This window comes from Schistocerca serialis, chromosome 3 (assembly GCF_023864345.2).
Source record: "Schistocerca serialis cubense isolate TAMUIC-IGC-003099 chromosome 3, iqSchSeri2.2, whole genome shotgun sequence".
In the NCBI taxonomy this organism is placed as follows: Eukaryota; Metazoa; Arthropoda; class Insecta; order Orthoptera; family Acrididae; genus Schistocerca; species Schistocerca serialis.
The window spans coordinates 835248200-835265725 of NC_064640.1; the positions used below are offsets into that span (position 1 = coordinate 835248200).

Sequence of the window (17526 nt, forward strand, 5' to 3'; positions counted from 1 at the left end):
CTTATGACAATTACTCACAATTTCAACAAGCCACTGTAGTATTTCTCGAAAACAGTAGCGTGTGTTCCAACGGCGTTGAAAACGCGGCTCCAATACTACAAATTTTTGATCATTCGCCTCCAGTTTCCGAACGCGACAAATGAATATCGATGCTGCAGATTTTGCTTTTGATATTATGAACGATTTGATTTCATTAATTATGCTATAAAATATTTTTAACGTCTGGCGTTGACTGGGCCACCTTACTTCTGTAAAATATACGATATCACCACACTTAGCATCCGAACTTCTGAGAAGTTCCTGGAACTGACGATAATTCAGTCCCATACGAAGGTAGTCCGTGGACTGTCGAATGAAGAAATTTAATTGAATTAATGGTCATCTCTATGTACTTATAATCTGGTATTGTAGCAACTGCGCACGAATGTAAAAAGATTACGTGAAAACCCGTTATAGAAAAGTTCATGTTCAAATGTGGTTCTTATTTTAGCAATAGATACGATATCAAATTAAACCTGTTATAACAGAATTGTGGTACTCTTAGATGACAAACGCTGACAGTAACTGCAATCCACATGAGGATTTCTAACATCCACCGACTTGTAGTAGTCAGAACTACGATGGCAAGGTTCTTTATCACATATGTACAGATATAACACAGAATTTCCTTGTTCCAAAAGGGTAGCAAAACCGCTGAGACTATTAAAAAATTATGAAAGGTATTTGAAAAAAAAATGGTTCAAATGGCTCTGAGCACTATGGGATTTAACTGCTGAGGTCATCAGTCCCCTAGAACTTAGAATTACTTAAACCTAACTAACCTAAGGACATCACACACATCCATGCCCGAGGCAGGATTCGAACCTGCGACTGCAGCCGTCGCGCGGTTCCAGACTGTAGCGCCTAGAACCGCTCGGCCACTCCGGCCAGCATCGGTATTTGAAATGAGATAGATTTCGCTAAAGGCCTATTTCTTCTACAGTTAATTTCAACCAAAACAGGACCCATAAAGCGTCAAAGGTTTTTCCCTAATATTGAGATTACTTACTTACGATCACAAACAGTAGTGGAAAAAGGTCATTTTAAAAAAACCTCTATCGTAGCAGAAAGGCTCAACATTTTGGTTTCGCTCGGTACTGAAAGTCATATTTTAAAGAGCATTAAATTCTGAATGTATTATAAGTAGTGTCATTAGAATGAAGTTTGGGCGCAATCCACTTTCCCAATAAGAGTATTTAAAGCTTTCATTTTAATGCTCGTTATTTAGGGAGTATTGCGTTTGAATTAAATATAGGTCCAATTAATTTGAGTGATAGTTTCGTTATGTTACTTTGCATTTGCCTAAGACACATGATTCCTTATAGTCGCAACATGTTACTCTTACTGAACTGCTGATTTTTGCATGGACACGAATCACAACATTTTATTCTTTTAAAAACTTTAGCTAGCGATGTTAATGAACTGTGTCGAATAACTTAATGTTATCCATTTTTTAATCACACCAATTCATTTAATTGTGAACTATATTGTAAATGTTACACACTTAATTAATAAAGGCTGAGTTACATAGGCTTCCAATTGTTTTAAAAGGTTTTTTTTATTTTGCGGGTTAGTTGTGACAGAATTTGCCTCCAGCACAGGTTCTAAACACAGCCCTGTAGGCAAGCAAACATTGTTGTTCACTAGTGCACGGTACAGATGCAATCATAGTACACCTGCTTGTCAATCCAAATATCCTTCGTGATGGCATCTATAAAATGATATACATGACTGAGTGTGTTAAGTAAAGAGTTATCGCATCTTCGAAAGAAGTACCGTTTTGCCCCGGAAATAAGGACCATTTCGCCCCCAAAATTCGTCTCTCTGTGCGACGCTACAAATAAATGCTTCAAATGGCTCTAAGCATTAAGGGACTTAACTTCTGAGGTCATCAGTCCACTAGACTTAGAAACTACTTCAACCTAACTAACATAAGGACATCACACACACACATACCCGAGGCAGGATTCGAACTTGCGACCGTAGCAGGCGCGCGGTTCCGGACTGAAGCGCCTAGAAACACTCGGCCACAGCGGCCGGCCGCTACAATTACCCGTATCTTTTCGCATCATAGAAACTCCAACTATAATGCTCGTTCCTTAATTCAGAATGAGGCAATAATGTCGCCGTTGTCTGGAAATTAATCGTTGTGTATAAGGTAATAACGTACCCGTCAACGATTATTGACATTTCATTTAGACAGAAGTTGGGAGATATCTGAACTTGAAGTTAAGGCTCTCTCCTTTGTGCAAAATATCACCAGAGTCAATATGTTCAAGATGTGCTGCGTCACCAGTACCCTTCACAGTACAAAGTACGATGTACTTTTGGGAGGAGAGTGACAAAAATAGTGACACTGAAAAAATGACGGTAATGCAGTTAACAGTGATATCAGTGAACAATGTGCTGACAACGTAGAAACTTGTCATTAAAAATGACTAATTGCGAAGACTTTTTGAAAATCGGAACTTTGACCAACGCGGTCCAATACAGTGTTGTATGCTATAGTAGCAAAAAATACTTCTTGTTGCGACCTAGTCGTTATAGTGTCAGGAACACTTTGACAGAGTGGTAAGATTTTATTTCCTTATGGTTCGGTAGGAAAATCTGGATCAAATACTCGTGGCTAGAAAACTAGCTATTACGTAAGTTATTCGAAGACTTAAAGACATGAAACTAGTGGAATAATATTTTAGGCATATTTTCTTAGGAATACCGCGATTTCCTAGTCGGAATCAGTCACTTGTAGAGAGCCTTTGATAGCAGGTACATTCCAGTAATAAATTGCAGTGCAAGTACAGAGGACAGGGAATCTACTGTAAGCAACATTTTCAATTCAGATCTGAAAATCTGAGATGCATTTTCTTTAGTTACATAATCACTTATCAAAGAATACAGCGTGTTCCACAAACCAAAATGTTTTTGTTATACCGAAGGAGATATCTATAGTACCCAACTCCCATTTACTCTTAAGTCTGTGATACGAGTATACACGACGAAAAGTAAAGACCGACATTAGTTCCAAAACGGAGTTTGGTGGGTACTAACGACATAGACGTTTCCATACCGAAGTTAAATGTCCGAGATGTTCCAGTAGATCATCTGTAAGTCGCTAACAGTACTTACATAGTTGTTTCATGTGTCCAGACTTCTACGGTACGTACAATATTGTGGAGCGCTCTTTGGCAGAAACGCACTGACACTGTAGGATACTATGTAACTGTTACAGAGCTACTTACGGGACCAGTGAGCTCGTGGAGGATGAAATGCAAGCAGTCCTGTGCAAAGATTCACAGCCGTTTGCTTCGCGACGATAACCAGCTGGAGTAGATAGATTGTTCCTGTTCGTAGGTGATGTGCCAACCCGCTTATTGATTTTTCAGTTCTTCGACCAATGCTCCGTATTTGGCGATTTCTTTGTGAGAGCTCGGATATAACCGGAGACGGACCAATTTTCTTTCTTTCCGTGCATGCTCACTAACAAGCTACGGTACATTCACTTTTCTCAGGATGTGGCATATTTGAGACCATTTAGAACAACTCATTTCTTCTTCACGAAGTACGGTAAGAGAAGAAAAGTAAAGGCCTGGATTGTCTTCTTGGGCTATCAAACTCGTGCGGATATATTGACGTTTGAGGTTGGAGCCATTGCGCTCCATGTTACCACCGGTTCCCTCGTTCTCATTGTAAATTGGTTTTACTGTTTTCAGCAACGCTGTCGAGGAAAATCGGACAAAATGTGGCAGTGTGGAAGGAGTGGCAAAAATCGCACGAGTTGTGTAAAATTGTAAACACTTTACGTATATTTTACGACACGAGCGTGCTTTGTTGCTGTAGAATATTGTTTTATCGTCGCTAACGAGAGATCGCGAATAATCAATAGCTTCCGGTTTGTGTTTTACGGACCGTTTCCTTATTTCAGACTGGGGAAGAATCGAATGTGCAACAGGCTAACAGCAGCCGCGGCTGGGATCAGTTCTGAAATTTTACACTATATTTGCAGCTAGTCTCGTTTAGGAAACGACACGCAAGTCTGAGAAACTAAAGTCGAGCGAAAACTGTCAGCGGAGACGGAAAAATATACAGCTTCGGCGCAAATAGCTGCTATCCGCCACGATCCGAATGCGACACGCGTGTGCGGGCCGTGGCGGTATCTGTCGGGCGGATCGGGAACTCGGCGAGGCTCGGGAGATTGACGTTAGGCGGCGAGTTTGTGCGGTTTCCGGAATCGCAGGAGAACGCCGCGCATTGTTGCGGCCGGCTGGCGACTGGCGCGCTCCGGTGCGTTTGCATGTGCAGACGGCCGAGGGGGAAAAAAAACCTCGCTCCGTCCAATGAGCTGCGGTGGGAGGAGCTAGGCGAGCCGGCCGGCGGTCCTCCTCTCTTTTTATCATTTTGCCGGCGCTCTGCCCGATGCAGCAGTAAGCGATAATTATGCGCATCTCGGATGACCGGAAGCGAATGGCATTATGGCGGCGGCGGCGGCGGCGGAGTCGGCGGCGGTTTCGCCGACCTTGACGGGGGCGGGCGGCGGGGTCCGGCGCGTCCCCCACTCCGCGCGCGCGCAGGCCACGCCCCCTTCACACGCACGCGACAAGCTCTCGTATCAAAACCTGTGTTTGGAGCGACGGCACGAAAGGGAGGAAGAAAAAAACGTCCGCTGCGCCGGCCCGCTCGTATATAAAGAGGTCAGCTGTTGGACATCCCGGATAGATCACAAGTCCGGGCAGAGCTATCCGCTTCTCGCTCTCAGGTGCCACCGGTCCTTTCGGTCCCCAATCCCCCACAACCGACTTTTTTCCAAATTTCTGGCCGGCTCTGAAACCTGAGAACGATTCTGTCTTTTCCCACATCTTCTCCAGTCCGCCGGTACATCGACGCATCCGACCAGTATATTTTCTGTCGTTATCTGTCTAGGCACCTGTCTTCTTCAGCAGTCTGTATACTTACGTGAAGTGATCACCCTTCTGTAAGAATCTGTCCTTCTTCGGAACTCTGCCTAAGCCCTCTGAAACCTCGGTCGATTTGCTCTCCTCGCTCGGTGTTTCATTTGTATTCCCTCTGCGCATCCACGCGACGCTAAGAAAAAGGCTAGAAGGGAGGAAAGGAAGAGAAAAGGAAGAAGAGAAAGTAGGGGTCTCGCGGGTCGGTTAGCTGTGGGGCTGCGAGTCGGCGTGTGCGGTGATGGCTGTGGTGGTGGCGCTGATGCTGCTCTTCGGCTCGTCTCTGGCGCAGGAGGGCGGCGCGGCCGAGGCGACGACGCCGGCGTCCGGCGAGCCGCAGTGCGCCTCGTGCCTGCTGCGCGAGGAGCTGCGCAACATGAGTCTCAACAACATCAAGATGCAGATCCTGAGCAAGCTGGGCATGAAGCACCCGCCCAACATGACGGGCCGGCAGCGGCCGCCCATCCCCAGCAAGGTCCACACCTGGCTCGACCTGTACCAAAGCGGCGGCGGGGGCGCCCCCGCTGCGTGGGCGGACATGCAGGGTGACGAGCCGGCCGGCACCACCAGCCGCCTGCCGCGGCCCGGCCCGCTGCCCTCGGACCCCGACGACGACGACTTCCACGCCCGCACCGAGCAGGTGCTCGCCTTCGCCCGCCCGCGTAAGTACTCTTTCTTTTCCTTGTCGTATCGAGTGCTTCAAATTTCTTTCGTCGATTGTACATTACCACCGTATTTGTGCTAATACAGCCGACAGATGCCGACAGCTGTCTATTAGAGAAATTTGCAGATTCGACGAATAATGATCGAAATCCTACAGACAGTTGCTACTCTACCTGTCTACCACCGAGACCCCTATTCCTTAGCGTCACTGGCTGGTGACGAGTTCCATTTACTCTCCCCTCCGCCGCTGCCCATTCCTGTCCCGCTAAGGTGTCCTCTCTATCCCGTGATCCCAAATCGGAAGCCGTTCGAACAAATAAGAAGCGGCAGTGACAAGCTGTCGAGTGAGGGTAGTGAATCGTACGACAATTTACACAGTACCGTACTCGATTTAAGGGGGTAGCGTCTCGTAACTGATGGTAACAATCGTCATCTCGGAAAATAATTGTTTCGCACCAAATAGTGAAAAAAGTGTGATAGATGATGGCCTTCTGTTGTTTTCCCGACCGTTTTTGCTGATCGCAGGCAGGTGCGTTGCTATTAATAGGCAGCGCATCCACTTTCATTCCAGTATTGTTATTTCCGCATTGGAAGTACGTCTAAAATAGTGTTAAATGTAACAACAACAACGTAAGCATTGTACAGTTTCCCACAAAAAATGGATAACATCACTTCCCGACGAAGTAGACGGATTTGTAATTATGACGGCGCACAAGAGAACGAAATGCTCAAACTGGTATAGTACAGTATGTAGCGAGTGCAGTTTAATGAAATTACCATTTACCTAGATGAAACAGAGCCGTCACTAGCTTCAACCTGGGAAGATGACTATCAGAGACTGGGAGGCGGACTGACATCGGCGGTCTGTGGAATTGTGCTGCCGCAGAAAATCCCGAAGTTAGAAATATGGCAGTGAAAAGAACCTGTTCGACCTGAGTCGAACGAGTACATTCGGTGAAGTGCACCGTAAGCGTCTCGTAACTGATGGTAACAATCGTCATCTCGGAAAAATTGTAATTCTTGCTACAATAATGGAGGTGGCCCGAGAGTGAAAATGGTTACGGCGTTCTACACTGAGAGTATTCGCTTCTGCGAAATATCTACTTTTTTTTTCGCGATAGGTGTATAAAGTCGTCGAGAGAAAACACAGAATTTTCTACGAAAACACTATTCCAAAAATCTTAATCACAGTACAACTTAACTGTCGTCTGAAGATTTATTGATTACTTTTGTTAAGGGGGGTAGGGCGTGAAACGCGCCGACTTGGAGCAGGAGAGGCACCACGGGACATTTTAATTTGCACTGTCTATACTTTTACAAATAAATTCCTTAAACTTTGTCAGCATGACCAGGAAGGATTCAGGATTCACACTCGTAGCAGTGGAAGTTCAAAAACACGAAAAAATAACATTTTTTAAATGTGAAATTTCGTGATTTTTTTTCACTTACTGTTGGCTGCATTTGTTGCTATAGGTACACTTTTCTTCATAGGTAAGAGAGATTCTTCGACGAATTTTGCACAGCTTACAAACCATACTTACAGGTGTATGAAACTCTAGAATTTATTTAATCTACGGAAAAATGAATGGGCTGTTACGTTTTAAACTTCGTGTTTAGAGAAAACTCGACTTTTAAAGTTAAGTATCTCAATTTTTACCACAGTTTTTATCAGACTTGGCAAATTCTAGAGTTTCATACACCCGTTAAGTACGGTTTGTATGCTGTGCAAAATTCATCGAACAGTCTCTCTTACTTATGAAGAAAAGTGTACCTATAGCAACAAATGCAGCCAATAGTAAGTGAAAAAATGATGAAATTTCACATGTAAAAAAAAATTTGTTATGTTTCTGAACTTCCGCTGCTACGAGAGTGAATCCTGAGTCCTTCCTGGTCATGCTGACAAAATTTTATGAATTTACTTGTAAAAATATAGACACTGGAAATTAAAATGTCCTGTGGTGCCTCTCCTGCTCCAAGTCGGCGCGTTTCACGCCCTACCCCCCTTAACAAAAGTAATCAGTAAATCTTCAGACGACAGTTAAATTGTAATGTGATTAAGATTTTTGGAATAGTGTTTTCGTAGAAAATTCTGTGCTTTCTCTCGACGACTTTATACACCTATCGCGAAAAAAAAGTAGATATTTCGCAGAAGCGAATACTCTCAGTGTAGAACGCCGTAACCATTTTCACTCTCGGGCCACCTCGATTATTGTAGCAAGAATTACGATTTTTCCGAGATGACGATTGTTACCATCAGTTACGAGATGCTTACGGTGCACTACACCGAATGTACTCGTTCGACTCAGGTCGAACAGGTTCTTTTCGCTGCCATATTTTTTTGACTTCGGGATTTTCTGCGGCAGTACAATTCCACAGACCGCCGATGTAAATCCGCCTGCCAACTCTCTGATAGTCATCTTCCCAGGTTGAAGCTGGTAACGGCTCTGTTTCATCGAAGTAAATGGTAATTTCATTAAACTGCACTCGCTACATACTGTACTACACTAGTTTGAGCATTCCGTTCTCTTGTACGCCGTCATAATTACAAACCCGTCTATTTCGTCGGGAAGCGATGTTATCCAGTTTTTGTGGGAAACTGTACAATGCCTACGTTGTTGCTGCTACATTTAACACTATTTTAGACGTGCTTCCAATGCGAGAATAACAATACTGGAATGAAAGTGGATGCGCTGCCTATTAATAGCAACGCACCTGCCTGCGATCAGCAAAAAACGGTCGGGAAAACAACAGAAGCCCATCATCTATCACACTTGTTTCACTATTTGGTGCAAAACAATTATTCTTCGAAGCGATAGTCCTCTGTTTCTAACTGTAGCAGCCAGAGAAGGTATATTTCAGCTACTGCTCGGAAATTTGATGACTGCGTCGGAGGGTGAATGCCCAGTTGGCGGCTAGCGCTGCACCAGGCTGCACGCGTTACGTCACAGTATCGCTGAGTCAGCGGCCAGCGCAACCCCAACTTGTTGCTCTATCTGCCGTGCTCTACACTCTACAGACACACTACATTCTTTACAGCGTACGGAGTTCCAAATAAACGGCCAAAAATTTGAAAGAAACATCTAAAAATTCGCAGCAAAAGTTTTAGATTTCCTTCGTACTATGTAAAATCTGACTGACAGTACTGAGTTTCGCATTCTTGTCCCAGTCATTCAATCTTTCTTATTCTGTCAGCGTACTATATCTAACACGCATTCACAAATCTTGTTACGCCTTCAAAGAACGTTCCGTACTGTTTAAAGCACAAAATTTCCTTACATACGTTCTTAACTGTCGACAAACCTTTGAACTGTTTTTTATCCTTTTCCAGGCGGAAAATGACTTCGACACACAAAGGAACAACGACATGTAGTTGCTAATGGGCATTGATTTACATCAATGTGGAAAAATGAATATCTGTGCCGAACCAGGATTCGAACCGAGACCTTCTGCGTACTAGGCAGATGCTCTGACCACAGAGCGAGCAGAAAACAGTGGTCACCGTAAATGCAAGCATTGCCCTAGCAAACCCCCCGCCAACCCAAATTCTCAATTTATTCGCACAATACTGACTATTCTGCAGCGGCTGTTCTACATGTTAATTGCAGTTAGCAGTTTCAGTTTTACACTTGATGAAGAATTGTATTTCTGGTACGTATATAATAACTTACAGAGGTTTTTCTCAATGAATTCTTCAGAGAAGTAAAGCACGGTTATTTGAGTCTTTATTCGAACTGAAACTAAGGTACCTGTCTGAATTTATGTAAGATTTTACATTACAGAACTAAGGAACTATATGCAGGAAGACCAAAATGAAAGTGATCCGAAAAATGTTTTTGGCGTCTAAACACCAAAGAGATCCTAATAAAACTCCGGAATGAGTCCGAACATCGGAAAACATTTCACAAGCGAAAGGCAGCTTGTAGGAACGTCCGACAAATTCGCAACGCTTGTTAGCTGTGTAAGTGAGAATTAAAACATATTCGAGTCACAACGTTATCAAATTGGACATGCGTTTTTATCGTCACTCACTTTCTGTTGCACATAAATTAAAGTTTCCAGACCGCCTTACGCGAGTTCAGTTCTGTCCTTGCTGAAGGTATTTGAATCCTCGGTTTTTCATTTGTTCCAAGAAACCGTCGCTCATTGCGTTCCGACGCGTGAAGTACAGTCAGTTGTAGGTTGCATAATATCAAGAATAGTGTATGATGCGTAGTTTTATTCTCGTTACATTGTTCATCTAATTCGAGAGATCTACGAGGGATATAAACTGCAAATGGCGAAGGAAGCCGAATCTTTCCTCACTTTGTACGATTATGTTGTTCGACATCTCATTATAAACAAACCAACTTAAGGGTATGTGTTCGCTGCTGAATGGTTTAAATCATTCAAATAACACGTAAACGTGGGAAACACTCACTGCCGTCTGCTTTGCGATTATCCGTGACGTTCCTACGCACATCAGTATCTGTACAAGCTACTGCCCGTGCCCGCACGACACAAGCTTTCGCCGAAGGAGATGGGAACCTAAATAAATAATATGAAAAGAAAATAGCCGTTACATTTCGTAGTCTAATTTTCGTGGGTGAACGACGCTTACCTTGCATATTCCGACGTTCCCTATGCCTGCTGTATTGTAATTGTAATTTGTAAAGAACCGTACAGTTGTAAGCCACTTCCTTTTAGTACCACATTTGTTGCAGTACTTCTGTACCATCTGTTGTGGGCTCTTCCTTTTCCTCCTATGTTACTTGGTCTTTTATTTTCTTTTTTTTTTTTTTTTTTTTTTTTAAGGCCTTGAATGGTGAGAACAGTCGCCTCATTTATTTTTGCCCAGAAAATTTCTAACTTTCCTTGCTGTTACTAAAACTATCATGATGGTAATTGCTTGTGTAATTCAAAAATTTTGCTTCTATTTATGTTTTGTAGCCCTTCTTACCCAGTCTCGCGATGGCCAATAAGCGAGAAAGCTGCACAGTCTGGTACTGACAACCACAAGAACAAGGTAGGGGGAATCGCAAAACAGAGGCGCAAGTTTTTGACTTAAAATAGCAATTACTACCTGCAACATTTACACTACTAGTTTCTGGAACTGTATTGAATGACACATTTTCTACCTCGAAAAAGACAACACTCAATACGCTGCACAGGATGCAACTCACAAAAATGTTAGTAAATATACCGTATAAGGTAGAGCCGAACGGATACGCTTAGTAAAGAGACTGAAAAGACCTCAAACATGATTAGGCAGCACACAAAAAAATCATTGCCTAGCAAGAACACACTACTTCCCAAATTATTATCTTCGATAAAATGAGAACATTTCATGTGATATTCTTTCAATGAAATGCGTCCGTAATTTCCGTCGAAACAAACTGGTTGTTTTTAATAACAACAATAACAGTTACGGGGGATGACGAAATAAAATTTTTGGAGAGGGACAAGGGGGCGGGGGTCAACAGAAGCAAAATTTTATATCCCACTGTTTTTGCTGCTGCAATCGAAAGCAAGTGTTGCACGAAACTTATTCCCGCACCTGGACAAATATTGGAAGTCTGATCAGTAATTCATCTATTTTTGTTGATTGTTTCGCTTCCTGTGGCGTCTTACGTACTGAGTGACGTTGATTAGCTGAGCATTGCCGGCGTGGTAGCTCAACATGCTCAGTTGCGAATCTCTCAAAGATGAATTTTGAAACACGTTATGCGACAGCTGCACAGGACCACTCACGAAAAACGACCAATTGTTAGATACGAAATAAAAAGATGTACGTGTCTGACAGTCATGTGGAGGACCCGGGTTCAATACCCAGCACCGACAGAGATATTTCCTTTTTTCCTTGGTGGGAGAACTTGATCTGGGTGCACTCAGCCTCGTGGTGCTCTTTGAATGAGAAGTAGCGGCTATAGCCTTCACAACGGCTATTTGGAAACGTTGTTTTCAGCGAGTAATAGAACTAACGAGATAATGGTCCAATCCGACATTTACCACAGTCGTTCCAGAAGAGTGAAGTGTCATTTGAATGACGAAAACAAACATTTTCCTTACACAACGCACACCTGACGAAAGAAAAATTAATGCTTTCAGGCATATCGCAGTAATTATTATAGTGATATACGTATATACAGATGACGGTAGTAACACGTAAGTTGATTCATGTGAAAAGGTTTCCGGCGTGATTAAGGCCACACGAAGGGAATTAAAGGACTCTAAACGCGGAATGGTAGATGGAACTAGACGCGCCGAAAATTCCATTTCGGAAATCGTTCGGGAATTCAATATTCCGGGATCCATTTTGTCAAGAGTGTGCTGAGAATAGCAAATTTCAGGTATTACGCAGTTGCCGACGGCCTTCACTTAATGACCGAGAGCAGTGGTGTTTGCTTAGAGTTGTCAGTGCTAATAGACAAGTAACACTGCGTGAAACAACAGAGAAGGCAATTACGGCGTACTACCAACGTATCCGTTAGGACAGCGCAGCGCAATTTTGCGTTAATGGGCTATGGTAGCAGAAGACCGAAGCGAGTGCATCTGTTGACAGCACGTCATCGCCTGCAGCTCCTGTCTTTGGCTCGTGAACATTGCGGTTGGACCCTAACCAAGTGTCTTAACGCTTAATGTTGAGCAGTCTGCAAATCCGATTTCGCTTTATAAAATCTGACAGTGAACTATATAAATGGAAGAAAGACTTACACCAAGTAATAAATACAGAATGTTCTCTGAAACAATCAGGAAGAGTTGTGGCCCAATGACGTGGCGCATTATCATCCATAAAAATTCCATAGTTGTTTGGGAGCATGAAGTACATGAATTTTCAAATGTTTGTGAAATATTATGGGACTTAAATGCTAAGGTCATCAGTCCCTAAGCTTACACACTACTTAACCTAAATTATCCTAAGGACAAACACACACTCCATGCCCGAGAGAGGACTCGAACCTCCGCCTAGACCAGCCGCACAGGTACATGAATGGCTGCAAATGGTCTCCAGGTAGCAGAACGTAACTATTTCCAGTCAATGGTCAGTTCGGTTGGCTCAGAAACGGAGCCCATTCCAGGTAAACGCAGCCCACGTCATTATGGAGCTGCCACCAGTTTGCACAGTGCCTTGTTGACGATTTGGCTTCGTGGCTTCGTGGGGTCTGCACTACACACGAACCCTACCATCAGCTCTTACCAGCTGAAATCCGGACTCATCTAACCAGGCTCCGGTTTTCCAGTCGTCTAGGGTTCAACCGATACGGTCACGGGCCAAGGACAGGAGCTGCAGGCGATGACGTGCTGTCAAGAAATGCACTCGCGTCGATCTTCTGCTACAATAGCCCATTAACACAAAATTGCGCAGCGCTGTCCTAACCGATACGTTGGTAGTACGCCGTAATTGACTTCTCCGTTATTTGACGCCGTGTTACTTGTCTATTAGCACTGACAACTCTAAGCAAACGCCGCTGCTCTCGGTCATTAAGTGAAGGCCATAGGCCACTGCGTTGTCCGTGGTGAGAGGTAATACCTGAAATTTTCTATTCTCAGCACACTCTTGACGAAATGGATCCCGGAATATTGAATTCCCGAACGATTTCCGAAATGGAATTTTCGGTGCGTCGAGCTCCAAACCGAGCGAGGTGGCGCAATGGTTAGCACACTGGACTCGCATTCGGGAGGACGACGGTTCAATCCCGTCTCCGGCCATCCTGATTTAGGTTTTTGCCGTGATTTCCCTAAATCGCTTCAGGCAAATGCCGGGATGGATCCTTTGAAAGGGCACGGCCGATTTCCTTCCCCATCCTTCCCTAACCCAGAGCTTGCGCCCCGTCTCTAATGACCTCGTTGTCGACGGGACGTTAAACACTAAATCTCCTCCTCCTCCTCGAGCTCCAACTACCATTCCGCATTTAGAGTCCATTAATTCTCGTCGTGCGGCTTTAATCACGCCGGAATCCTTTTCACATGAATCACCTTACGTGTTACTACCGTCATCTGTATATATGCATATCACTGTAATAATTACTGCGATATGCCTGAAAGCATTGCTTTTTCTTTCGTCAGGTGTGCGTTGTGTAAGGAAAATGTTTGTTTTCGTCATTCAAATGACACTTCACTTTTTTGGAACGACTGTGGTCAATAAACAAGTAACTATTTCATTGTTTCCAGAATGAGAATTTCACTCTGCAGCGGAGTGTGCGCTGATATGAAACTTCCTGGCAGATTAAAACTGTGTGCCCGACCGAGACTCGAACTCGGAACTTTTGCCTTTCGCGGGCAAGTGCTCTACCATCTGAGCTACCGAAGCACGACTCACGGCCGGTACTCACAGCTTTACTTCTGCCAGTGGTAGAGCACTTGCCCGCGAAAGGCAAAGGTCCCGAGTTCGAGTCTCGGTCTGGCACACAGTTTTAATCTGCCAGGAAGTTTCTTATTTCATTGTTACTAAAATAAACATTATTTAAAATTTATCATAAGAACTGTACTACAGGAATTATTATAAAATAATGTATTATTAAAAGATATTTCACTTCACTAAATTAAAGTTATAACAGATGGAAATCGTCTGCAATATAACATCAAACATTACCTTGATCTATTTTCCTCTGCGAGTCACCTTTGTAAGAAATGCATATTTAACATTTTACCTGTGGATACGAACCGGCTATTATTCGAAACATTAATAACATTTTTTGTATGGTTTAGGTGCTTCAAATTCGCTTGTGTCTATATTAGCACCTCGCGTTGTGCTATCTTCTCACGCCCGATCGCGCGCGAGGCACGAAGGACTGTACAAATCGCTGTAATAAGACGTTGTCCGTGTGACAAAAATCAGTAATTTCAACACTTTTTTAAAATTCTTGCAGTGCGTCTTTGCAGCTAAAATGTTTGGCAGTGTATTCCTTTCGTTGTATTCTTCCTGCATAAAAAATCTGACGGTGGGTTTCGACATGTCGGACTGGACCATTGTCTTGTAAGGAGTGAGTGTTTCCTGTATAATCAATATTCGTATTCTCTTTATCTAGTGACGTACTGAAGCATCTATTATACGTTATACATAGCACACCTGTAGCTATGTTAGGAGATATTTACGAACAATGGAGGCTTCAGCAGGCTTCAGCACAACGCCCAGTTAGTTCACAAACAATTTCCTCTCAAACACTGACAAGGGTATACCTATCTTCTCAGGGGCTATCGAATGCCATAGAAATTCACAGTTAAGGCCCATTAATGGAAGGGAGCAGTAACAGTGCAGCAGAATATTCAGTCTTTTGAGTAAGCATCTTTTGTTGACATTATTGTTTCACTATGTTGAATTACTTGTGGAGCGTTCGGGGTGTACACATTTAATGTGAAACCATGTGTTCATGTTTTTAAAAACATAGTTTCGTGTCACCACGTGGCGATACAAAAGAGCATATCAGTGCTTCAAACAGAGTGAACGAACTGATTCATTTTTGGTGTTGCAAGATGGAACTGTGCCTTCTGGAATAAATCGTGGCACATGAAGTGCTCGCGGCCTGCTCCTACTGGTAATAGCATAACTTTGCCGCTAGGTGCACGCACTTCTTACACACTGAAATCTCACAGATAATGCGCGCTTAAGGACACGCAACGGTCCTGTTTTGTAAGCGCTGTTACCTGAGTGTAAGGACGATATTGCTGAGAGTACATGTCCACGTGCTTGATAGCCATGTGGAGCATGTGGCTTCAACTCCGGTACTGTCAGGAACTTTTCCTTGGTAGGAGAAATGGAATAGGTTGCACCTATTTAAATGACAAGTGGCGACTTCATGGTGTGGAAAGCTGACGCCATATGGCAGAGGATGACACGGCGGCCGGCCGGCTCTGGTCCTGATCGCACAATTACATAATTACCGCATCGACAGAAAGAATGTGCACAAATTACTTTTCTCTGAGTTTTTTTCTAAAAAAAAAAAACCTATCTTACGGTTTACTCTATAGTGAATTGTCAACATAAAGTTATTACACAGGGCAAATTCAACAGAGAACCAGCTCACGTCGTTCGTTTCTGGACGCCTTACGGCCAATGGAATTTCACGATCCAGTTACCATTTTCCATCCTCAGATGTATAATACAAGAAGTAGTGTTTCCAGAACTTCGTAGACTAATCTCTTCTCTTTTTTTTCGGAAAGGCAGTCAGATCAAATATGAACGCCGAATTCTTTGCATTTGATTTGTTACTGTAAGTATTCTCATTGGAAACGTGTATCATAATCCTTCTCCAGATGGACAGTGCAAGTATACACCAAAAGAGACACCTATTTTTTTGCAGTACATACTCATTTGCTTTAGTGTGATGCACTTCTGAATCGTCTTCGACAAATTTGAAGTGTTAGTGAAACTGGCTACCGTGGCAGGCTAGAAGACTGCCTGCATTGTGGTCGAGTTTCGATCATCATTCTTTTCCTCTTAACCCTCCACTAAACGTATCACTATGATAAATCGTGATAGGCTTGGCATTTTATCCTCCACATTCTCGCAAAGTCTAGTAATACTGAATATTTTGCTGCGACCCGTCCTCTCCTTGGCGGTCAAATACTGCAGGTGAAAATTTCTAGCAACACCAGGATTCCGATCGGCTCCCTCTGAGTGGAGTGCATGCGTAAGCGCAGGCCTTCCTGTTTCCTGTCACCCTATTCACTTCAGGCTTCTGTTGTTTCCTTACACATCTGATGAACGTCAGCACTATTCCCTTAAAAATGCCTCTTTACATTTTGTTCCCCGTCCTTCTCAAGTATTCCTATCTGAATGACAAGCGAACTGCATACCTTTCTGTTCGATGACTTGTAAATGCAACAGGCACAAGTAGAGACGAGTCCTAGTGGTTTAACACACTGGAATGGTATTTGGGAAGAACAGATTTCAATTTCCATTTCGGCTGTTCTGATTTCCAGGTTTAGATTTACCGCCGTTTACCTGAATTACTTTGTGTGAATGTCGGGATAGTTTCAGTGACCAGGTTTGTTCCAAAACTCATTGTTTTCCCATCTATATGTCGTTCAGCTTCATATTCACTTTTTTTTTCAAGCCAGCACAAGATGAGTAGCGATGCAGGCTGGACAAAACTTGATCCGGCAATGTAATGTTGAACATTAGGTTAGATTATTAATAAGAGTATTGATGCTTTATGGCAATACACAATTTTTATATAATTTCGTAGTATCACTAGAAATATCAGAATATTGACAGTGAAAATATTTACTAGTATTGAGAAAAATAAATGTTGTTAAAATAATTTTGATAGGGTATGAAATGGACCAGAAATGGATAAAGATAAAGATTCTTCCTCAGTTGTGTTTGAAGATTTAACAACCCTCTATTACCGATACTTTTCGCAATAGTTTGAGTGCGGCCATGCAAATATCGTGACTGCTCAATTTTGGCTTATATTTCAGGGAGACAGTTCCAAGAATCTCATGAAATGACGCTTTCTACAAGTAATATACATTCTCAAGACTCTGACAAATATTGACTTCATTTCACACTGCTGATCTGTAAGGCATTTTGATCGGTGCTATTACTCGAACACTGAACAAGGGAAATTGATTTATGTCGTAGTAAATACTGGGCCTAACATTTTTTGGCATTATTGAACTAAATTCCGGAATTTTTTATTCATAGTTTTAGAAAATACATTCTCAGAATTCAGTTGCATGTGCCAGAGCAATCGTACTCTGAAACGTCTTTCGCCTGGAGAAAGGTCATCTGGCGAAACTAGGGAGGAAAAAAATTCAGATTTAGGAAACCACATATTGACGGTGCACCTGAGTAGAAAAGCAGACATGATGATTCGTCAGAAGCCCAGTGAGTTCTGTAATCAAATCCTCTAGAAATAGGGAAAGACGCAAAGACCATTGCTCCTGTCTTTTCTTGAAG

At 43.0% G+C, this 17526-nt stretch overlaps 1 protein-coding gene across 1 annotated transcript in view; it reads left to right on the top strand.

Annotated features, from left to right (window-relative positions):
* The first annotated feature begins 4758 nt into the window (after positions 1-4758).
* Positions 4759-17526, top strand: part of LOC126470873 (growth/differentiation factor 8-like) — a 436594-nt gene continuing 423826 nt past the window's right edge. The window contains exon 1 of the mRNA XM_050098889.1: positions 4759-5644. Coding sequence (XP_049954846.1) covers positions 5224-5644 — 421 coding nt within the window. The 5' untranslated portion in view covers positions 4759-5223. The remainder of the gene's footprint in view (positions 5645-17526) is intronic.